General features: G+C 41.3%; 1 protein-coding gene across 1 annotated transcript in view; it reads right to left on the bottom strand.

Annotated features, from left to right (window-relative positions):
* Positions 1-15,206, bottom strand: part of MYBPC3 (myosin binding protein C3) — a 114,699-nt gene extending 99,493 nt beyond the window's left edge. The window contains exons 1-5 of the mRNA XM_065404411.1: positions 15,116-15,206; positions 3,657-3,923; positions 2,985-3,092; positions 2,154-2,246; positions 1,871-2,019 (exon numbers count right to left, since the gene is read on the bottom strand). Coding sequence (XP_065260483.1) covers positions 1,871-2,019; positions 2,154-2,246; positions 2,985-3,092; positions 3,657-3,923; positions 15,116-15,140 — 642 coding nt within the window. The 5' untranslated portion in view covers positions 15,141-15,206. The remainder of the gene's footprint in view (positions 1-1,870; positions 2,020-2,153; positions 2,247-2,984; positions 3,093-3,656; positions 3,924-15,115) is intronic.
* Between the last annotated feature and the right edge of the window lie 2,130 nt (positions 15,207-17,336).

The raw sequence follows: 17,336 nt of genomic DNA, 5'->3' as shown, positions 1-17,336 counted from the left end.
TATATACAGCTAATAGAGCAGTTCCATAAATTCAGCCTTCAGAAGGATTGGTGTTACTGATGGGCAAATCTATCATATTCCATCCAGTAGAGGGAAGTGGAGATGCATACACATAGCAAGTATATCACAAACCATAACACTAGCGTGATCCCTACAGGGAGAGAGAGTGATGCACTACAGGCTTCTTTGTGTTCCAGGTGTCTGTCTGTCTCTGGGCTAGAGAATTCGTGTTATAGACTCATTTATGGTGGGAATGGATTTTTGTTGAGCAATTTATGATAATTTACCCACTGTAATAAAGCAGTCAATTTCAGCGCCAATGTATGAGTGGCTAGTGTCTCTGAATATTCCTGTAAGGATAATTATACAATAAGATCATGGAAAATTGCCATACTAGATGAGTCCAGTGGTCCATCTAACTCAGGATACTATCTCTGACAGTGACCAATACCAGCTGCCTGAGAGTCAGGTGGAAGGAACCCTGCAGTAGGCCGTTACAGATTAACCTGCTGCAATGAGATGTTCAGCCCACACCACCCCTGAAGGGATTAAAGTGGCTCAGAAGGGGCTAATTTACTGGAAGGCTGCACCTGGGGGAGACTGAGGCTTGATTGACAAGCACTAATTGAAGATGGGGCCCATCTAGACAGGAGTAGGTGCGGCTTGTATAAAGCTGGGAGTGGAGAGCAGAAGAGGGCTGCACTGTGAAAGTCTGTAGTCACTCTCTGGGCCTAGTGAGGAGAGAAGAATGAAACCTGCGGGTAAGAGAGAGAAAACAGAAGCCCTGGGATCCTGACCCTTAGGGAAGTGGTTTACCCAAAGGGGTAGTGGAGAAGAAAGCCTGTAGATGGCAAAGTAGGAAGAAGCCCAGGGAAACATCAGCAGGCAAGGTCTGCGCTGTTTGTAGGGTCCCTTGGCTGGAACCTGGAGTAGCAGGTGGGCCTGGGTTCCCCCACTGGGAAAGTGGCACAGTATTGAATGGGACAACAGCCTAGAATGGCACTTGGACACCTAGTCCAGTGAAACTTTTCTGGAAGGGGAAAACTGTATAATGACCTGGCTGGAGGGCCAAGCCACAAAGCGGAAGCACTGAGACTCCTAGAGAGGAAGAGGGGCTGTGATGTGAGCGAGTGACAAGGAGAGAGCACCCTGAGTTCAGAGAGTGAGAGACACCATGGAGTGAGTGAGTGACAGAAAGGTGTGTCAGTCCAGGCAGAGCTAATTCCCCAGATGCAGCCACATGCGGTTGCCCCAGCAGTGAGTTGAACCCTGTTACGTGTGCCCACAAGGAGCATTTATTTCTAACACAAATTAGTTAGAGGTTGGCTTACACTCTGAAGAATTAAAGTTTAGATGCTTTCCAAACTTGTTTTTTAAAATCCTTACTATTGTCATGTTGGATGTTCTTGTTATTCAAATTGTTAAACTGACTTTTATCATAATTATGTGGGTTTTTTACACATTTCTTTGTTTTCTCCGGCTGCATGCATTCCTATTCCGTATTCACTGCTGAGTGAGTGTTCCTGTCCTCTTTCTGGTATGCATTTGTGTATTCATACAATTACCAAACTTCCACTCAGACTCTTCTCCAGACTGAACATATGCTGAACCTTTCCTCAAAAATCTTTGTTCTCCAAATCTATTATTATTTATCATGGAACCGAGGAGTGATAGTATCTACCTTGAGCCTCTACTTTTGTCTAGATCCTCTGACTATAGATCTGTATCCATAATTAGAATACGGTACTGTGTGCCATTTTGGGCACCTTAGTACCAAAATATGTCACAACCAGGGAAGAGGTCTTTTCCCCCAGAACAAAGGTTAGTGGCTAGGAGAGAGAGATTGAGAGCTCTGCTTTGCTGGCTGTACCTTGTTGTTTCGGTCATAGCTGTCATGCAGCTGAAGATGTTTCCCCACTTTGCTTCCCAGGTCCATCCACTTTCCCTTGAACCATTTCACTGATGGTTTCTTCAGCATGCTGGCACCTGCCACTTTGCAAGTGAATGTGATGTTTCCACCTTGAAAGTGAGACAGGTTAAGATAAGGCTGTGAGTGATGTTTAGTATTTCTGTTAGATCGTTGCTATTGTACTATATATAGAGAGACAAAGGTAGTAGCTTAGCAGCTTACAAAAATCAAGTCTTTTACTCACCGACAGTCACTTCTCCATCCTGAGGCCGTGTCACAAAGAGACCAACAGGGTCCAGAGGCAGCTCTGGCTGAGCCTCAGGAGCTGGAGCTGGAACTGGAACTGAAACAAATATCTGGATTTATTAACTCTCTGTCCATTTCAGCCTCTAATCTATACAGTGAATCCTTTACATCATTTCAATGTTTCCCTCAATATTCTTCTCCACTCAGATATTTCCTATTTCTTCCATAGCTCCTTATTCCCACTTGGCTGGGGCTTATCACTTGTCTTCTTCCTCCTGGTCCTGTTTTCCCCCACCATCAATGTTGGGATCCCTTGTCCCTATTCTTTCTTTCAGTGGGTCAAGTAGGGCAGTGGTTCTCAACCAGGGGTATGCAGAGGTCTTCAAGGGGGGGTACATCAACTCATTTAGATATTTGCCTAGTTTTACAACAAGCTACATAAAAAGCAGTAGCAAAGTCAGTACAAACTAAAATTTTATACAACCATGATTGATTAGCGATCCCTCAAGGATGATCTCTACCATTGTCTACCATACAGATAATGACTAGTTTATACTGCTCTATATACCATACACTGAAATGTAAATACAATATTTATATTCCAATTGATTTATAATAATATGGTAAGAATGAGAAAGTAAGCAATTTTTCAATAATAGTTGCTGTGACACTTTTGTATTTTTATGTCTGATTTTGTAAGCAAATAGTTTTTAAATTAGGTGAAACTTGGGGGTACACAAGACAAATCAGACTCCTGCAAGGGGTACAATAGTCTGGAAAGGTTGAGAGCCACTGGATTAGGGTTAGTCCTAGCTTTTTTTTTTTAAACCTTCGGAACTCTTGCTGCATTCTGCTGGTTGTGTCTCTGCTGGTGTAGGTGACTCTGAGACCATTGGGGTACAAACAGCTTCAGTAGGAAGAACTGCCTCAGACTTTTCTGAAATGGAATGGAAAGCAAGGTTACAGAAAGCCATGTATTTCTGGGATATACTTGAGAGTTGTGCAGAGGAGCATCTCTTCAGTGAGCCTTAGGAAATGCACAAGAAATTGGCTATTGTCTTGTAGAGCTTGGAAGGTGCACTGCCTTGGAAGGTACCAGCCTTATGAGGTTTCTAACCAGATAAGAATAGCTTACCTTTGCCAAGCTTTGAGCTGGGATGGCTAAGAACCCTCTTCTCTCTCTCTCTCTCTCAACGGAGATGTTTGAATTTTTAAATGCCATAATTTTGACATATCAAATTTTAGATGTTTTGAAGAATTTTTCTATCTTTTGGCTTCTGTGATGTACATAGAAACAGCAGTGATGAAAAAGTAACTTTTTTATTTATGAACTTTTAAAAACAATTTGCTGATGTGTGAGATTCAGGCACCAGAGGGCAAATAAAAATAAACCTCACATTTATTATTATTAAAATCTCATTGTTATGGGCCCAGCTCATGATTTCTGAATGCTTGACTTTGCAATTCTGAATAAGCTAAAGTGGTTTAGGAGATACCATACCTGGCTCTTTGACCTTGAGGTCAAATTTGACCTTGGAACTCCCTGCAATTACAGCATATGTCGCATCATCCTCTCTTCCAATGTTATTGATAGTGAGTGAATGCTTGTTCCCCTCAGCCTTGATGATATACTTCTCGTTTTCAAACATTTCTGCTCCAGCTCGCTGCCATTTTACCTTGATGCCAGTCTTTTCAGTCTCTGCTTCAAACACAGCTGTGTCTCCTTCCACTACCTCTGTTGTCTTTGGCTTCTTGGTGAAAGCAGAAGCTAAAAAGAGAGAGGGTTCACCTGTTTGTTTTCTTGTAGGCAGACTTTGTGTCTACAACAGCTTTTGTCTGCCTTCCCTCCCCCACAATCTACCTCCCATCTGCCTCTGCAAGATGTGAATATAACAGTTTCCACAACTGTGGAATGGTCAGACCAATTTAACAGGACTCTGCAAAGACTTAGCTTTAGCTCTCAGTTAATTGATTCTGTATCTGTAATTGAGGTGTGAAATCTCCATATTGTCATGAAATAATACATAATGGATTGAAAACTGTTCCCAAACTAAGGACCCTGCTTAAGTCGGAAACACTACCTGTCTTCCTGTACCTCTATTCAAACCAATATTTCTACAGTTGTGATTTTAAGTATCAGAGGGGTAGCCGTGTTAGTCTGAATCTGTAAAAAGCAACAGAGGGTCCTGTGGCACCTTTAAGACTAACAGAAGTATTGGGAGCATAAGCTTTCGTGGGTAAGAACCTCACTTCTTCAGATGCAGTTGTAATTTTCTAATTCTTCCCCTTGGGTGTGATGGTATGTATCATGATGATGCAGTACATACACATAAAGCTGTCTCCTTGAGTTTCCCATGCAGTTTTTTTTAGATACAGGATTCACGTTCACATCCTGTCCTAATTGTTGCCTTAATTTGTATTAAACAGATACTGCATTGCAGGGTAGCTTAATTTCATTGAGTGACGCGATTCCTGTATATATAGTGGTTAGTGGGGGTGAAAAGCACTATGGGTAAAATTTTCACAAATGCCTAAGCTCTTAGCCACTTCTGAGAATTTTGCACTGTCAGTGTAAGTGATTATTATTCTAACTGACTGCTTTGGTGTGAAATAATGCCTTAATACTGTGCGGTGAGGAGAGCTGAGTGAGACCTCTTTGATCTCCTTCAGGTACATCTACCCAGTGAGCAGCAACGAGTCTCAGAGTTCGGATTGACAGTCTTGGGCTCACGGGACTCATGCTGCAGCGCTAAAAATAGTTGTGATGATTTTGCAGGTCAGGCTAGGCTATGAAGCCTAGGGAAAGGCTTCAGAGTCTGAGCACCAGCCTGAGCTGCAATGTCTACATAGCTCTTTTTTGTGCCATAGTGTGAGCTCAAGTCTGTTGACCCGGGCTTTGAGACTTGCTGCCACTTGCTGTATAGACAAACCTATAGAGGGCACACCAATGATCCAAATAATCAGTGAGGTATAGTTTTATTTTTTCAAATTACACGAGCCTAGAACTCTGGTTAGTGGTGGTTTTTTTTTTTTCCAAATTGAAATAAATAAAAGTAAATAGTTCCATCTAGACGGATTTAAACATCAATTAATTTAAGAATTTGTTTTCATGCTAACATTTTGACGAACAAATATTTAAGTAGCAACTTTTTTCAGCCTTAAATTTCTCTCCTAAAATTTGATTTACTGTTGCTTACTCTCTGGGTGTTACCTGTACAAACATCAGTCATTTAAAAAAAAAAAATTAGGAATGTAAGTGTGACGGATTGGGTCACAGAAACCCCCTTGGGACTGCCACCTGGTGTGCTGGGACTACCTCTGAGCCCGTTTTCCCTGCCAGCGTGAGACTCCAGTACCTTGCCTTGTTTGACGCATGCCTGTTGCAAACACAGATCCAAGTCTGAACCACGTCCCCCACAAGCTGCAGGCTTAACTGAAAACAGCTTAAGAAGTGCCCCTGTCTCCAGCAATCAGATGTCCAGCTCCTAATGGAGTCCAAACCCCAAATAAATCCATGTATAAAGTGTATACAGGGTAAACTCATAAATTGTTCATCCTCTATAACACTGATTGAGAGAGATGCACATTTGTTTGCCCCCCACCCCCAAGTATTAATACATACTCTGGCTTAATTAATAAGTAAAAAGTGATTTTATTAAATACAAAAAGTAGGCTTTAAGTGGTTCCAAGTAATAACAGACAGAACAAAGTAAACTACTAAGCAAAATAAATCAAAAACACACAAGTCTAAGCCTAATACAGAAAAAACTAAATGCAGGTAAATCTCACCCCCAGAGATGTTCCAACAAGCTTCTTTGACAGACTAGCCTCCTTCTAGTCTGGGCCCAATCCTTTCCCCTGGTACAGTCTTTGTTCCAGCTTAGGTGGTAGCTAGGGGATTTCTCATGACTGCTGCCCCATTTGTTCTGTTCCACCCCCTTATATAGCTTTTGCACAATGCAGGAATCATTTGTCCCTCTCTGGGTTCCCACCCCTCCTTCTAAATGGAAAAGCCCCAGGTTAAAGATGGATTCCAGTTCAGGTGACATGATCACATGTCACTGTAAGACTTCATTACCCGCTTGCCAGCACATAGGTATACAGGAAGACTTACAAGTAAACAGAGTCATTACAACTGTGACAGATTCAGACCAGAGGAATATAAGAGAGTGATGGAAGGTAGGTATATCAGCCTTCAGAATGAGCAGGTCCCTGTTCCCTGGATAGCCAAACAAAGGCTACTCCAGGCCAATTAAGACACCTGATGCCAGTTAACCAATTAAGGCCGTTAGGCTAATGGAGACAGCTGGAACCAATCAAGGTCCCACTTATACTGTTTAAAAGCTCTCCTTCCAGTGCCCTCTAGGGAGCTGAGTTGAAAGGAGCTGGAGGAGAGAAAGCATTGCTGAATCCTGAGGTAAGGGTGAAGCTAGGAAAAGGGGACCATGGTGGAAGTGGCCCAGGGAATCAAAGCAATGTCAGTGGTGAAGGGAAAGCCGCCAACAGCTGCTACCATTAGGGTCCCTGTGATGGAACCCGGAGTAGAGGGCGGGCCCGGGTTCCCCCCCCATACTCTACAGAGATCCCCTGGAGAAGGGAAGCAGGACTTGGTCCAGGCAGGAGGCCGAACTGTGCCTACTGAGCTCTTCAGAGCAACAGAAACTGTTGGGTATTCTCCCTTCTCATCTCCCATATTGGCCGGTGATGAAAGTAACTCAATAGGCTGTGACTCTTGCCACTACACTGAGAAAGGGAGGTCACATTGGGGCCTTATCAAGTTTCTGAGGCCACTGAGTCTGCCCAGAAGCACAGGACTAGGGTGACCAGACAGCAAATGTGAAAAATCGGGATGGGGTGGGGGGTAATAGGAGCCTATATAAGAAAAAGACCCAAAAATCGGGACTGTCCCTACAAAATCGGGACATCTGGTCACCCTACGCGGGACCTACCAATACAGGCTTGGAACTTTGTCACACAACCAATTGTCCTGGTTAATGGGAGCCATCAAGCTTCCAAGCCACCATTAATGGCCCACACTTTGCATAATTACAATAGGACCTCAGAGTTATATTTCATATTTCTAGTTTCAGATACAAGAATGATACATTTATACAAATAGGATGACCACTCAGTAGATTATAAGCTTTGTAATGATACCTTACAAGAGACATTTTGCATGAAGCATATTCTAGTTACATTATATTCACACTCATTAGCATATTTTCATAATATCATATGGAGTGCACCATCACAGTAAGAATTTCTGTACTGTAGTAAACCAACACCATCTAGTTCAGTATCTATTCCTACTGCCATATCAGAAGACAAATGGTATATTTATTCAGTATATCACCTCTTGTTGTAGCAGAATAAACCAGTGATTCATTTAGTCTTGCTATCTTTTCTTTGATAGTGGCCAATGCTCAAGCCTTCTCCAGCAGGATAAAACCACCCTAAAGTTGGGCCTTATAATTTTATCCCACTTATCTGCATTCAAATGTCTAATCTGTTATTGAAAGTTACTAAAATATTTGCCTACATAATACTCTGACACTATTTCTGCTAATTAATAACATGCTGTATCAAAAGTTTCCTTTACATGCCCCCTTATTTAAATTGGTGCTTTCCTCAGTGCTGAGAATTCAAGTAATAGTAAAGTGACTAAAATGAACAAGTGTAAGGGCAGATTATTCATTTTGGTTGATGTGCATACTTGATGGGCATGTCTGGAGCATGTACCATCTCCTGACTTGCCTCACTGAGGTGACTTCAACTCATTGGCATCCTGTCTCCTTATTTGGGAATGTGGAGTTTTATTGTGATTCAGAGTTATTACTTTGTGTTCAGATTAGGGCACTAGTCAAATCTCTTGTCATTTGTTAATCTCCACAAAATGTACACGTATTTAAGAACACCGGCTATCAAGATTCTTGTTCCTACTTTGAATATTTTTTTTGTAAATCATTGTAGCACCTTTTGGTTGACTTTCCCCATTCATTGATCATGTGTTCATAATCAATTATAAATTCCATTGCCTATTTAATTTATTTCCACTTCTGCAAATTTCATGTCTCTCTTTTTTGTTTTGTTTTGTGTCTTTGTTTGTTTGTTTGTTTGTTTTGCTCCGGCAGCTACCTTCACTTCCAAATACACCTCAGTAAATCTGAGAACTAGCTTTAAACTTTTGATTCCACTTTTTAAATATGAGTGAACTGAAGTGTGAAATACTCTAAAATGTTTAGGTCATATTCATGCTTCACCATGCACTCTACTTCTTATAGCTGATGTATTGCTAGTAATACTATCTGTCCATTGTGCACCATCTAGATAGGTCTGCCAGGTTTTCTGCTGGCATACCTCATTTGACTTCAATGGAGTTACACCAGCAAAGAATTTGACCCATGCCCTTTGTTTAGTTATAATACTTTGCACTTCTATAGCACCTCCCCTTCCTCCCTCCTTGAAAGCAACTATCCTGGACAATGATCCCTCACTTTCACAGACCTTGGGAGGCAGGCCAGTCCTCGCCCACAGACAACCCGCCAACCTTAAGCATATTCTCACCAGCAACCACGCACCGCACCATAACAACTCTAACTCAGGAACCAACCCATGCAACAAACCTCGATGCCAACTCTGCCCACATATCTACACCAGCAACACCATCACAGGACCTAACCAGATCAGCTACAACATCACCGGCTCATTCACCTGCACGTCCACCAATGTTATATATGCCATCATGTGCCAGCAATGCCCCTCTGCTATGTACATTGGCCAAACTGGACAGTCACTACGCAAGAGGATAAATGGACACAAATCAGATATCAGGAATGGCAATATACAAAAACCTGTAGGAGAACACTTCAACCTCCCTGGACACACAATAGCAGATGTAAAGGTAGCCATCTTACAGCAAAAAAACTTCAGGACCAGACTCCAAAGAGAAACTGCTGAGCTCCAGTTCATTTGCAAATTTGACACCATCAGATCAGGATTAAACAAAGACTGTGAATGGCTATCCAACTACAGAAGCAGTTTCTCCTCCCTTGGTGTTCACACCTCAACTGCTAGCAGAGCACCTCACCCTCCCTGACTGAACTAACCTCGTTATCTCCATACTGATTTATACCTGCCTCTGGAGATTTCCATTACTTGCATCTGAAGAAGTGAGGTTCTTACCCACGAAAGCTTATGCTCCCAATACTTCTGTTAGTCTTAAAGGTGCCACAGGACCCTCTGTTGCTTTTAGCAACAAGAAGAAAGTCAAGGAAAGTGTGGGCCCCTTACTGAATGAGGGAGGCAACCTAGTGACAGAGGATGTGGAAAAAGCTAATGTACTCAATGCTTTTTTTGCCTCTGTCTTCATGAACAAGGTCAGCTCCCAGACTACTGCACTGGGCAGCACAGCATGGGGAGGAGGTGACCAGCTCTCTATGGAGAAAGAAGTGGTTCAGGACTATTATGATTCTATGAATGTTCCAACGTGTAGTGCAGAAGAGGCATAGCCCACACAGAAGAGATTTTAAACTTGATGGGGGATTTTTTGTTTATTTTTAGATTCCTTCTTCACCGCTGGAGTTGTAAGTTCTCACTCAATGAGGCCCCTCCCCCACTATGCTGTTGATGTCATGTCATCACCAAGCCCTGTTAGATAAAAGAGATCAGCCTATGAAAGAAAGGGAGTGTGGTAGGGTTTGTACCACACACAGGCCGTGAAAGGGGTAACCTGGGCCTGAGAGGCCAATTAACATAATAGGCTGCCCTCTGAGGTTGAGCTAGGAATAATTAGAGATGAAGCCCAGCTAGAGAAGGAGCTGGATAGTTAGTACAAAAAACAGGAAGTTTAGCACAGAAGAGGTCTGGAGGGTGAAATTCTGTAGTTGCTCTCTGGGATGAGTAAGTAGTGAAACCAGGAGGGTCAAGGAGGAAGTCCAGGCAGAGAGTAAGCCCTGGTATCTTCTCCTGAACAGAGAATTCTGGTAAGAGGCCAGGAAAAAGATGAATCAGCCACTGTGGGGTGGTGCAGGCTCCAATGGTAAACCCTGATAAAAGGGCATAATCTGGATTTTCAAGGAGAGAGTCCTGGGAAGTGGTTGGGGGGGGCAGGGGCACAGCAAGGGGAACTTAATAGGCATGGAAGGCCAAGCCTGAGGAAGATAAAAACTTGTTTGAGTTTGTACTTTTGGTTTGAGTTTGTCAGAGGATTCCAGGGAGGGCCCTGAGAGCCAAGGTCCCTGAAAGGATTAACCTGGAGAGGCTCTGAATAGGAAGAAGTCCTGGGAGGCTGTAGCTAGGAGTTGGATGGAGCTGTCCGTGGCTGCTGGTTATAGGGTCCCTGGGCTGGAACTGAGTGTAATGGGCGGGCTGTGTTAGCTACTGGCAAGATGGTATGAGCCCAGAGAAGGGGACAGGGATGATAGAGAGGTGTCAGAGACGGGACTGAGGACAACAGTGCCTGGAGTTGGTGCTGAAGGTCTTGTTTTTACATCATTGAACTGTTTGTGGGATTTTATTACACTGGAAGGTGTGGACTTAAAATCATGACTAAGCCAGAGGGCTGAGTCATGGGAAAAGGTGGACCAGCTGAGGGCTAGGGTGGCTACTGTCAAGGGGTGCTAGATGGGGAGAGAGCTGCCAGACCTGGCCACAAGGAGGTTCTTTAGTAGTGAGTTTTAAAACAACTACTACACGAATACCTCACTGGAATAAAAAAGTGACTGTATACGATATACTAAAAGAATGGCACTTAGCTGATCACATAGACCGCCTGCAGTGAGCAGACTGGAAGCTCCACTAGAGCTTTGTGATGGGAATGAGCAGAAAACATGAAGTTTGTAAAATCAAAGACACAAAATTAGGAAATACCAAAAATTAGGGTTTCTCCTGCAGTGCTAAATTGGCCTTATTGCAGATCCTGTATATCTTATGGTAAAATGATTACATGTGCAACAAAGCCAAGTTAACATTTCAGAAAAAAATATTAACTTTCAAAATTCCTGAATAGTTGAAGGCTTGATGTTGCAGCTTTAATGTTACAGTTAATACTAGTTCTTTGCATTTCCTTTTCCCCCCTCTTCTTTCCTTTAAGATAAGAACTGGAGCAGTTAGGTTTGTGCAGGTTAAAAGCTCCACAAACTTTAGCAAGGGGCTTGTAAATTCCTTGCTCTTGAACTATATGAAGGAGCTATAAATTCCTTAGTCAGAGCTAAGTGGCTTCTTGCACATACAGGCTTAACCATTACTTGATCAAAGCTATAAAGCCTCTCAAACTTATTTTCCTCTATTTCAGAAACTGAGATTGCTCATGTTACTAGAATTTACAAAGGACTGGGAGTAATCACACTTGCTTTGAGACCTTGGGCATTCAACCTGTCTGTGCCTCCAAGGTCCCATCTGTAAAATGGGGACAATGATTAACCTTCAGATCTACAAAAGAAAAGGTGATGTAAACTATTTATTTGTATTACATAGCATACTGGAGCCCATGAACCAGGACCCCATTGTGCTAGGCACTATGCAAGCATAGCCCCAAACAGTTTATAATCTACATAAGGGTTTACAAGCTATGTCTTATGTAGTAGCTATAGCTTCTCCATGCTTTAAAGCTGCAATCAGGTTCTATTATAAACCTTGGCCAACATTTTCTAATCTAGGTCTCTAACTCTATACTTCTCAATCTATATTTAGGTAACTAAATATAAATGGCCAGGTTTCAGAAGTGCTCAACATTCCTAGACTCTCTCTTCCATATTTAACAAAGTGCATATTTCTTTAAAGGTCTTTTTACATGACAAGTTTGATGTATCAAAGTTCAACTGTTATTCTCATGAACATTTGAGAGGTGGCAAGAATGCTTGTGGTGGTGGTGGGGTGTTCATTTGCTTCTGACAGGCTCATAACATCCCTTTGGCTGTTTTAAGTTTAAACTTTTCATATTTGGTCTCTGCTCAAAGATAGAATTCTTTGAAAAGTGCAACTTGACTACAAAAGATGAAAATCAAAGTTCTGAGCATACATACAAATGTGTTAAAATGGAAACTGTTTTGCACTCTTTAGTAGGCACAACAGCTATAAAGTGATAGTGTGGTATAAGGGTTTATCTGTGTAGGTATTTAATACCAAGGTGATGAACATGGTATAAAGCCTAGTTCTAAATGATACTGCATATAAGTATAAAAATTTCATGCTACATCACAAGATACTCTTAAAATCTAGCATAGATAAATTAATCTTTGCAAATGCTTAGAATTTGTAAATTGCTTAATACTATATTTTCAACCCTATACCCCAAAAAGTCAGGATGCCTTAATTACCATGGGATTAGATACTCAGCTGGTGTAAATTGACATAGCTCCATTGATTTCAATGGAGCATTACCAGTTGAGGATGTGTCCCCGTGAATGTACATGTATCTGAATGACAAAGATTAGTACTACTAATCTTATTAAATGTCTACAAATGATGGTAACGATTATTTATAAGGCTCTTGTAATATCATGATCTGAGATGTTATAACTTCGCTGGGCTAGAAATAAATGCAGTATGTATATCAATGGAAAAGCTGGAATCTTAGCTTTCTAGTGGGTTCCAAATAAGCTTCTAGCCACGACAAGTCATGAGATGATAAAACTGTTACTGACTATGTGTAAAATCCTGGATAAAAGTCCAGTGTAACTTTTGCTTCCTTTCCTCACCACCCCACCGCACCCTGTTTTTATCTTCCCCGTATAAGGAAGAAAAGGAGGAAACATTTTTTATTATTGATTTGCTTTTATAAAAAGATTGGCAACTGTTTCAAAGAGTTGCAGCTATCAAAGGCTTGTTGCATGTGTGCATATGCATTATCACAGGGAGATTATAAATTAGTTATTACTATGATTCTAGCAATAATATCTCAAATCAATATTAAATAACTAGCCCTGAAAGAGCACTTTGACAGTTTACTGAACTTAGGAGAAAAAGACCTTTATTAGAATATACTTACATTTAATGGAATAAAGTGCCTGTCTCACTTTCAAGAAGTCAGTTCCATGTTTGTTTAAAGCATTTAGGTCTGAATTCTATAGATCCTGACAATAATCAATGTTTAAGAGGTTGCTCAAACTGGAAATCACCACAGAAGTCGTAAATGCTTTTGGAGAGAATAACCCCTCTTCAGTCCTTTGTTTTGTGAAGAAATTGAATGATGCCTCATAGAATCACTGGCAATAATGTATTTTATTGAATAATTAGAAATAAGGGAAAAAATACCAGAAAACCTACATGAAGGATATAGTTTAAGTGTTTCAGGATGTTTTTGTTCATGATGAAGAGGCTCTTACTGAGCTGGTTTGAGTATAAGCCCTCTGAATATTCTGTCTGCCAGGCACTTCCCTTGGTCTGGACACATGACCTTATTTATGAGGCCTGGGTCTCTGGAATTCTTTAGTGTAATAAGTGCCAGAGGCAGCAAATGTGGCTGCTCAGAGGACATAAAATACCAAATGTTTCAACCAAAAGTGCTTCTTAATGTATCTAGGTTTGAACAAGTAGGGAAGATTTCCTCTCTGACCACCCTAACAGTATATTGCTAAGGAACTGAACAGCCATCAAGCTGTACACAAGCCTCCAATAGCTTAAAATAAACACTAAACAGCAGCTATTGACTATCCCTGAAAAATGTGTGCTTGTAAAAAGTCACATGTACACCTGAACAGATCTGTACAGTGTATGTGAGTGATTCTGATCTGAATCACTCCAGTTTTACACAAGTCTCACTGAGAGCAGATTCTGCCCTTAAGTGTAAATGCTCAGACTTAGTATAATTTTCTATTTTTGCATGTTCCTATACACAATGTTCAAACATCCATAACTAACTTTCAGCCCCTTCTTTGAAGTTAGTTGTGGACATACAGTGTTCTCATGGTCCTCTTTCGACTCACATGTGCAAATGCCCTCTAAATACTCTCCACCCAACTCTGCCTTACGGGTGGGAGTGGTGGTGTATCTTCCTACACAAGTTTCTTGTAACTTGCACCCTCTCCCCACACCTCTCATAGCTCTCCTCTTTCAACATAGGCAGGTGGCTTGTGACTAGCTTCTTGATTCCAAATATTAAATAATCAAGGGAATAATTAGGAATGTCCTAAATCTGTTTTGTTCTGCGTGCTTCCTTTCTGCAAGTGTGGGAGTGGGAGGGGAGTGCTAAGCTGCCTCCCTGATGTTGGTAGACTGCTCTGACCTATTTCAATAGAGAAGTTATCTTCTGGCTCACTGGAGTGGGGAGGAGAGGAAAGGGAACTACTTAGAGAGATTGCAGAAGCTCCTTCACTGGGGGTTTTCAAAAGGAGGCTGGATAGCCATCTGTCTTGGATGGTTTACACAGCAAATCCTGCATCTTGGCAGGGGGTTAAACTATATGACCCTTGCGGTCCCTGCTAACCCTGTGATTCTATGTATAAACCCCTCAGAGTTCCCTGTTTCCCTAGAGCTATAGTGTGCCTGCCTGTCTTTCTGAGAGAGAGATCAAAATGTGAACCAACTGCTATGAACTTTGTCTTTACGCTGGAGATTTTATGCCCAAAAATTCTACTACAGGCTGTTGCTTATTGTCTGGAAAATACCCAGGAGAAGGACTCTGAGCTACTTTCACTGCCCTGATGGTGCCTAGGAGAAGAAGTGAAAGGAATTTCGATGGAACAGTTTAATTTTTGTCCTTTTCCCTCAGCCAAAGCTTCTGGAGCTAATTACTTGGGTGAGAGTTTCTGAGTGAACTTATCCCTCATCTCCCTGTGAGCTCTCTGAATCCATCTCTTTCTTTTGTTTATTAACTTTTTACAAAATGTCACTTTTATTTTTTTCTCTACTTTGTTTCGCTGATATAGGGACAGCTGCTCTGCTTGGCAGTCACTCTCTCAGCCAGGCTACGTTCAGTTTCTCTCTCTCTCTCTCTCTCTCTCTCTCAGTTGTTGTCCTTACCTGTTTTCTTTGCAGGCTCTGGCATCTTGATTTTGTCTTTCTTGAAGCTCCCAGTGGTGCCTCGAAGCCAGGGTCTGAGCTGAACTGGAATGAGACTGCAGGACTTTTGAGACCCCTTAAAAAACACTGGCTGGAAGTCCCCATTCTGCTCCTCCCCTTTGATTCCCCCACTCTTGTCACCAGCGGCACCTTATCAACAGCAGGGCACATTTGACAGAATACTTCAGCCAGGATAAATATAGCCAAGTCCTGGAGCCAGACAGTTCAAACCACCCAAGAATGGACACTTCAGTTTTGTTGGGAGGCTGGTACAAACCCAATGCACAGAATTATGCTCTTCTGTCTGCTTCTCCACATCACATGCATACATCTTTCTTTCCCCACATATGTTCTAGTCCCCAGTTGGATATGTGCCATGTCAAGAAATCTGACATTGTCCATGTTTCTAGCAGTCATTTAAACTAGATATGACAATGAATAGTTCCATATACCAGTTCTGTAATTATCTGTGCATCTGTTTATATTATCTGTCCTATTTCAGTCCTTGTCAGTCTTGAACAACTCCTCAAACAAGAACTTCATTCTCATTTCTTCTTTATTATTGAATGTAGTGCCATTAGAGCCGAGTATGGCTCTTCACGGAGAAACACATTTCTTCAGAGACTTACAGATTTCTGACATTTACAGTCAAAAGTGGCAAGCACTACACTAGCTTCAACTTTCCCTCACCCCTGTAACACAAATCTGTTGGAAGCTGGAAAATCCTATTTTTTTTTTTTACTCGAGCACCATTTCAATAAGATCCAGATGTGGGCAAGATGCATCCTAACTTTCAAATTCAGCTGAACCCTGTCAAGAAGTTCATGCAGATCCTCCCCAGAAAACTTCTCTGATGCTGCCCTTTGGTGCATCAAACATTGTCATTTATTTACTTGTATTTTTAGTAAAGTAAAACTAACAATTGTGGCCAATGGAATTCCTGATCACTTTTCTTCTTCTTAATGATTTAAGCATTTACCTGTATCATAGGGAAGAGGATTTTTCCCTCTTCTTTCCTGAGCTGTTTTGGGGCTATGTATTCACTTAGTGAGATCAGATCTAATGCCAGAAACTGGTTTTATTCCCATTTGTGCATTCTGTCCATGTTTTACTTCACCCAAGACTCCAGTTGACTAAATTCCCCATGTGATAGGAAGAGGCATTAACTTAAGTCATCAGAGTACCTGCTGAAAGAAAGCACAGAAATTAACCAGGACCCATTAGGTTGTACACCCCTGTGTCTCCCAGATGTCAGCACCACACCAATCCAGGTGTTTCCTGAAACAACAGGTTTTTTACAAGGAAAATTAGCCAACTAAAACCCACATTGGCTATATGTAAATTCCACATGGTCCCCATCAGACCCTCCGAAATCAAGTATTCTGCACCACGGAGGTCATTTCCTCTCTCTTTGAGAGTGTTTTATTGAAAGAGTATTCACTGATGCACTTAGGCCTTTGATCCAGTAAAGCACTTAATCGTGTGTTTAAGTGCTTTGCTAGATCTTGGCCTTACAGCCTGTTCAGATTTGTTTACCACCAACAAAAATCTCACACTTGTATTAACATCAACTAAAAACCATATAAATGAAAATGAATCTGTAAATGTAGATTGAGATGGAATGTATTTATGTATAAATTTAGGAATTGCCACACTGGATCAGACCCAATGTTCCTCTAATCCAGAATCTTGTCTCTGACAGTGATCAGTACCTGATGCTTCAGAGCAAGGTTTAAGAACCCTGCAGTAGGTAGCAAAAGGATAAGCTGCCCTCTATATTGGGTCTCGTCCTAGTGTCTAATATTAGAGACTGGCTTAAACCAGAATATCCAGAGTTGTCATAATTAACAACATATATTTTGGAAAGAATATTAAACCTTGTGCTTCATTCTTTCCAAAATGTATGTTGTTAATTATGACAACTCTGGATATTGCCATCCATGTAAGTATCCATTCCCTTTTTGAATCTTGTTAAGTTCTTGAACTCAATGATTTCCTGTGGTAATCACACATTTTATGAAAGTATTTCCTTTTTATTGTTTTTGAATTTTCCATCTTTTAATTTCATAGACTGTCACCTTTCCCTTGTGATAAGAGACACAGAGAACAAAAACTTCCAATTTATCTTCTCCATACTATTGATTATTTTATATACTTGCCCCCTTTTATCTAATCTCAACCA

This window comes from Emys orbicularis, chromosome 4 (assembly GCF_028017835.1).
Source record: "Emys orbicularis isolate rEmyOrb1 chromosome 4, rEmyOrb1.hap1, whole genome shotgun sequence".
Classification (NCBI taxonomy): Eukaryota; Metazoa; Chordata; order Testudines; family Emydidae; genus Emys; species Emys orbicularis.
This window is presented reverse-complemented; position numbering and strand designations above follow the sequence as displayed.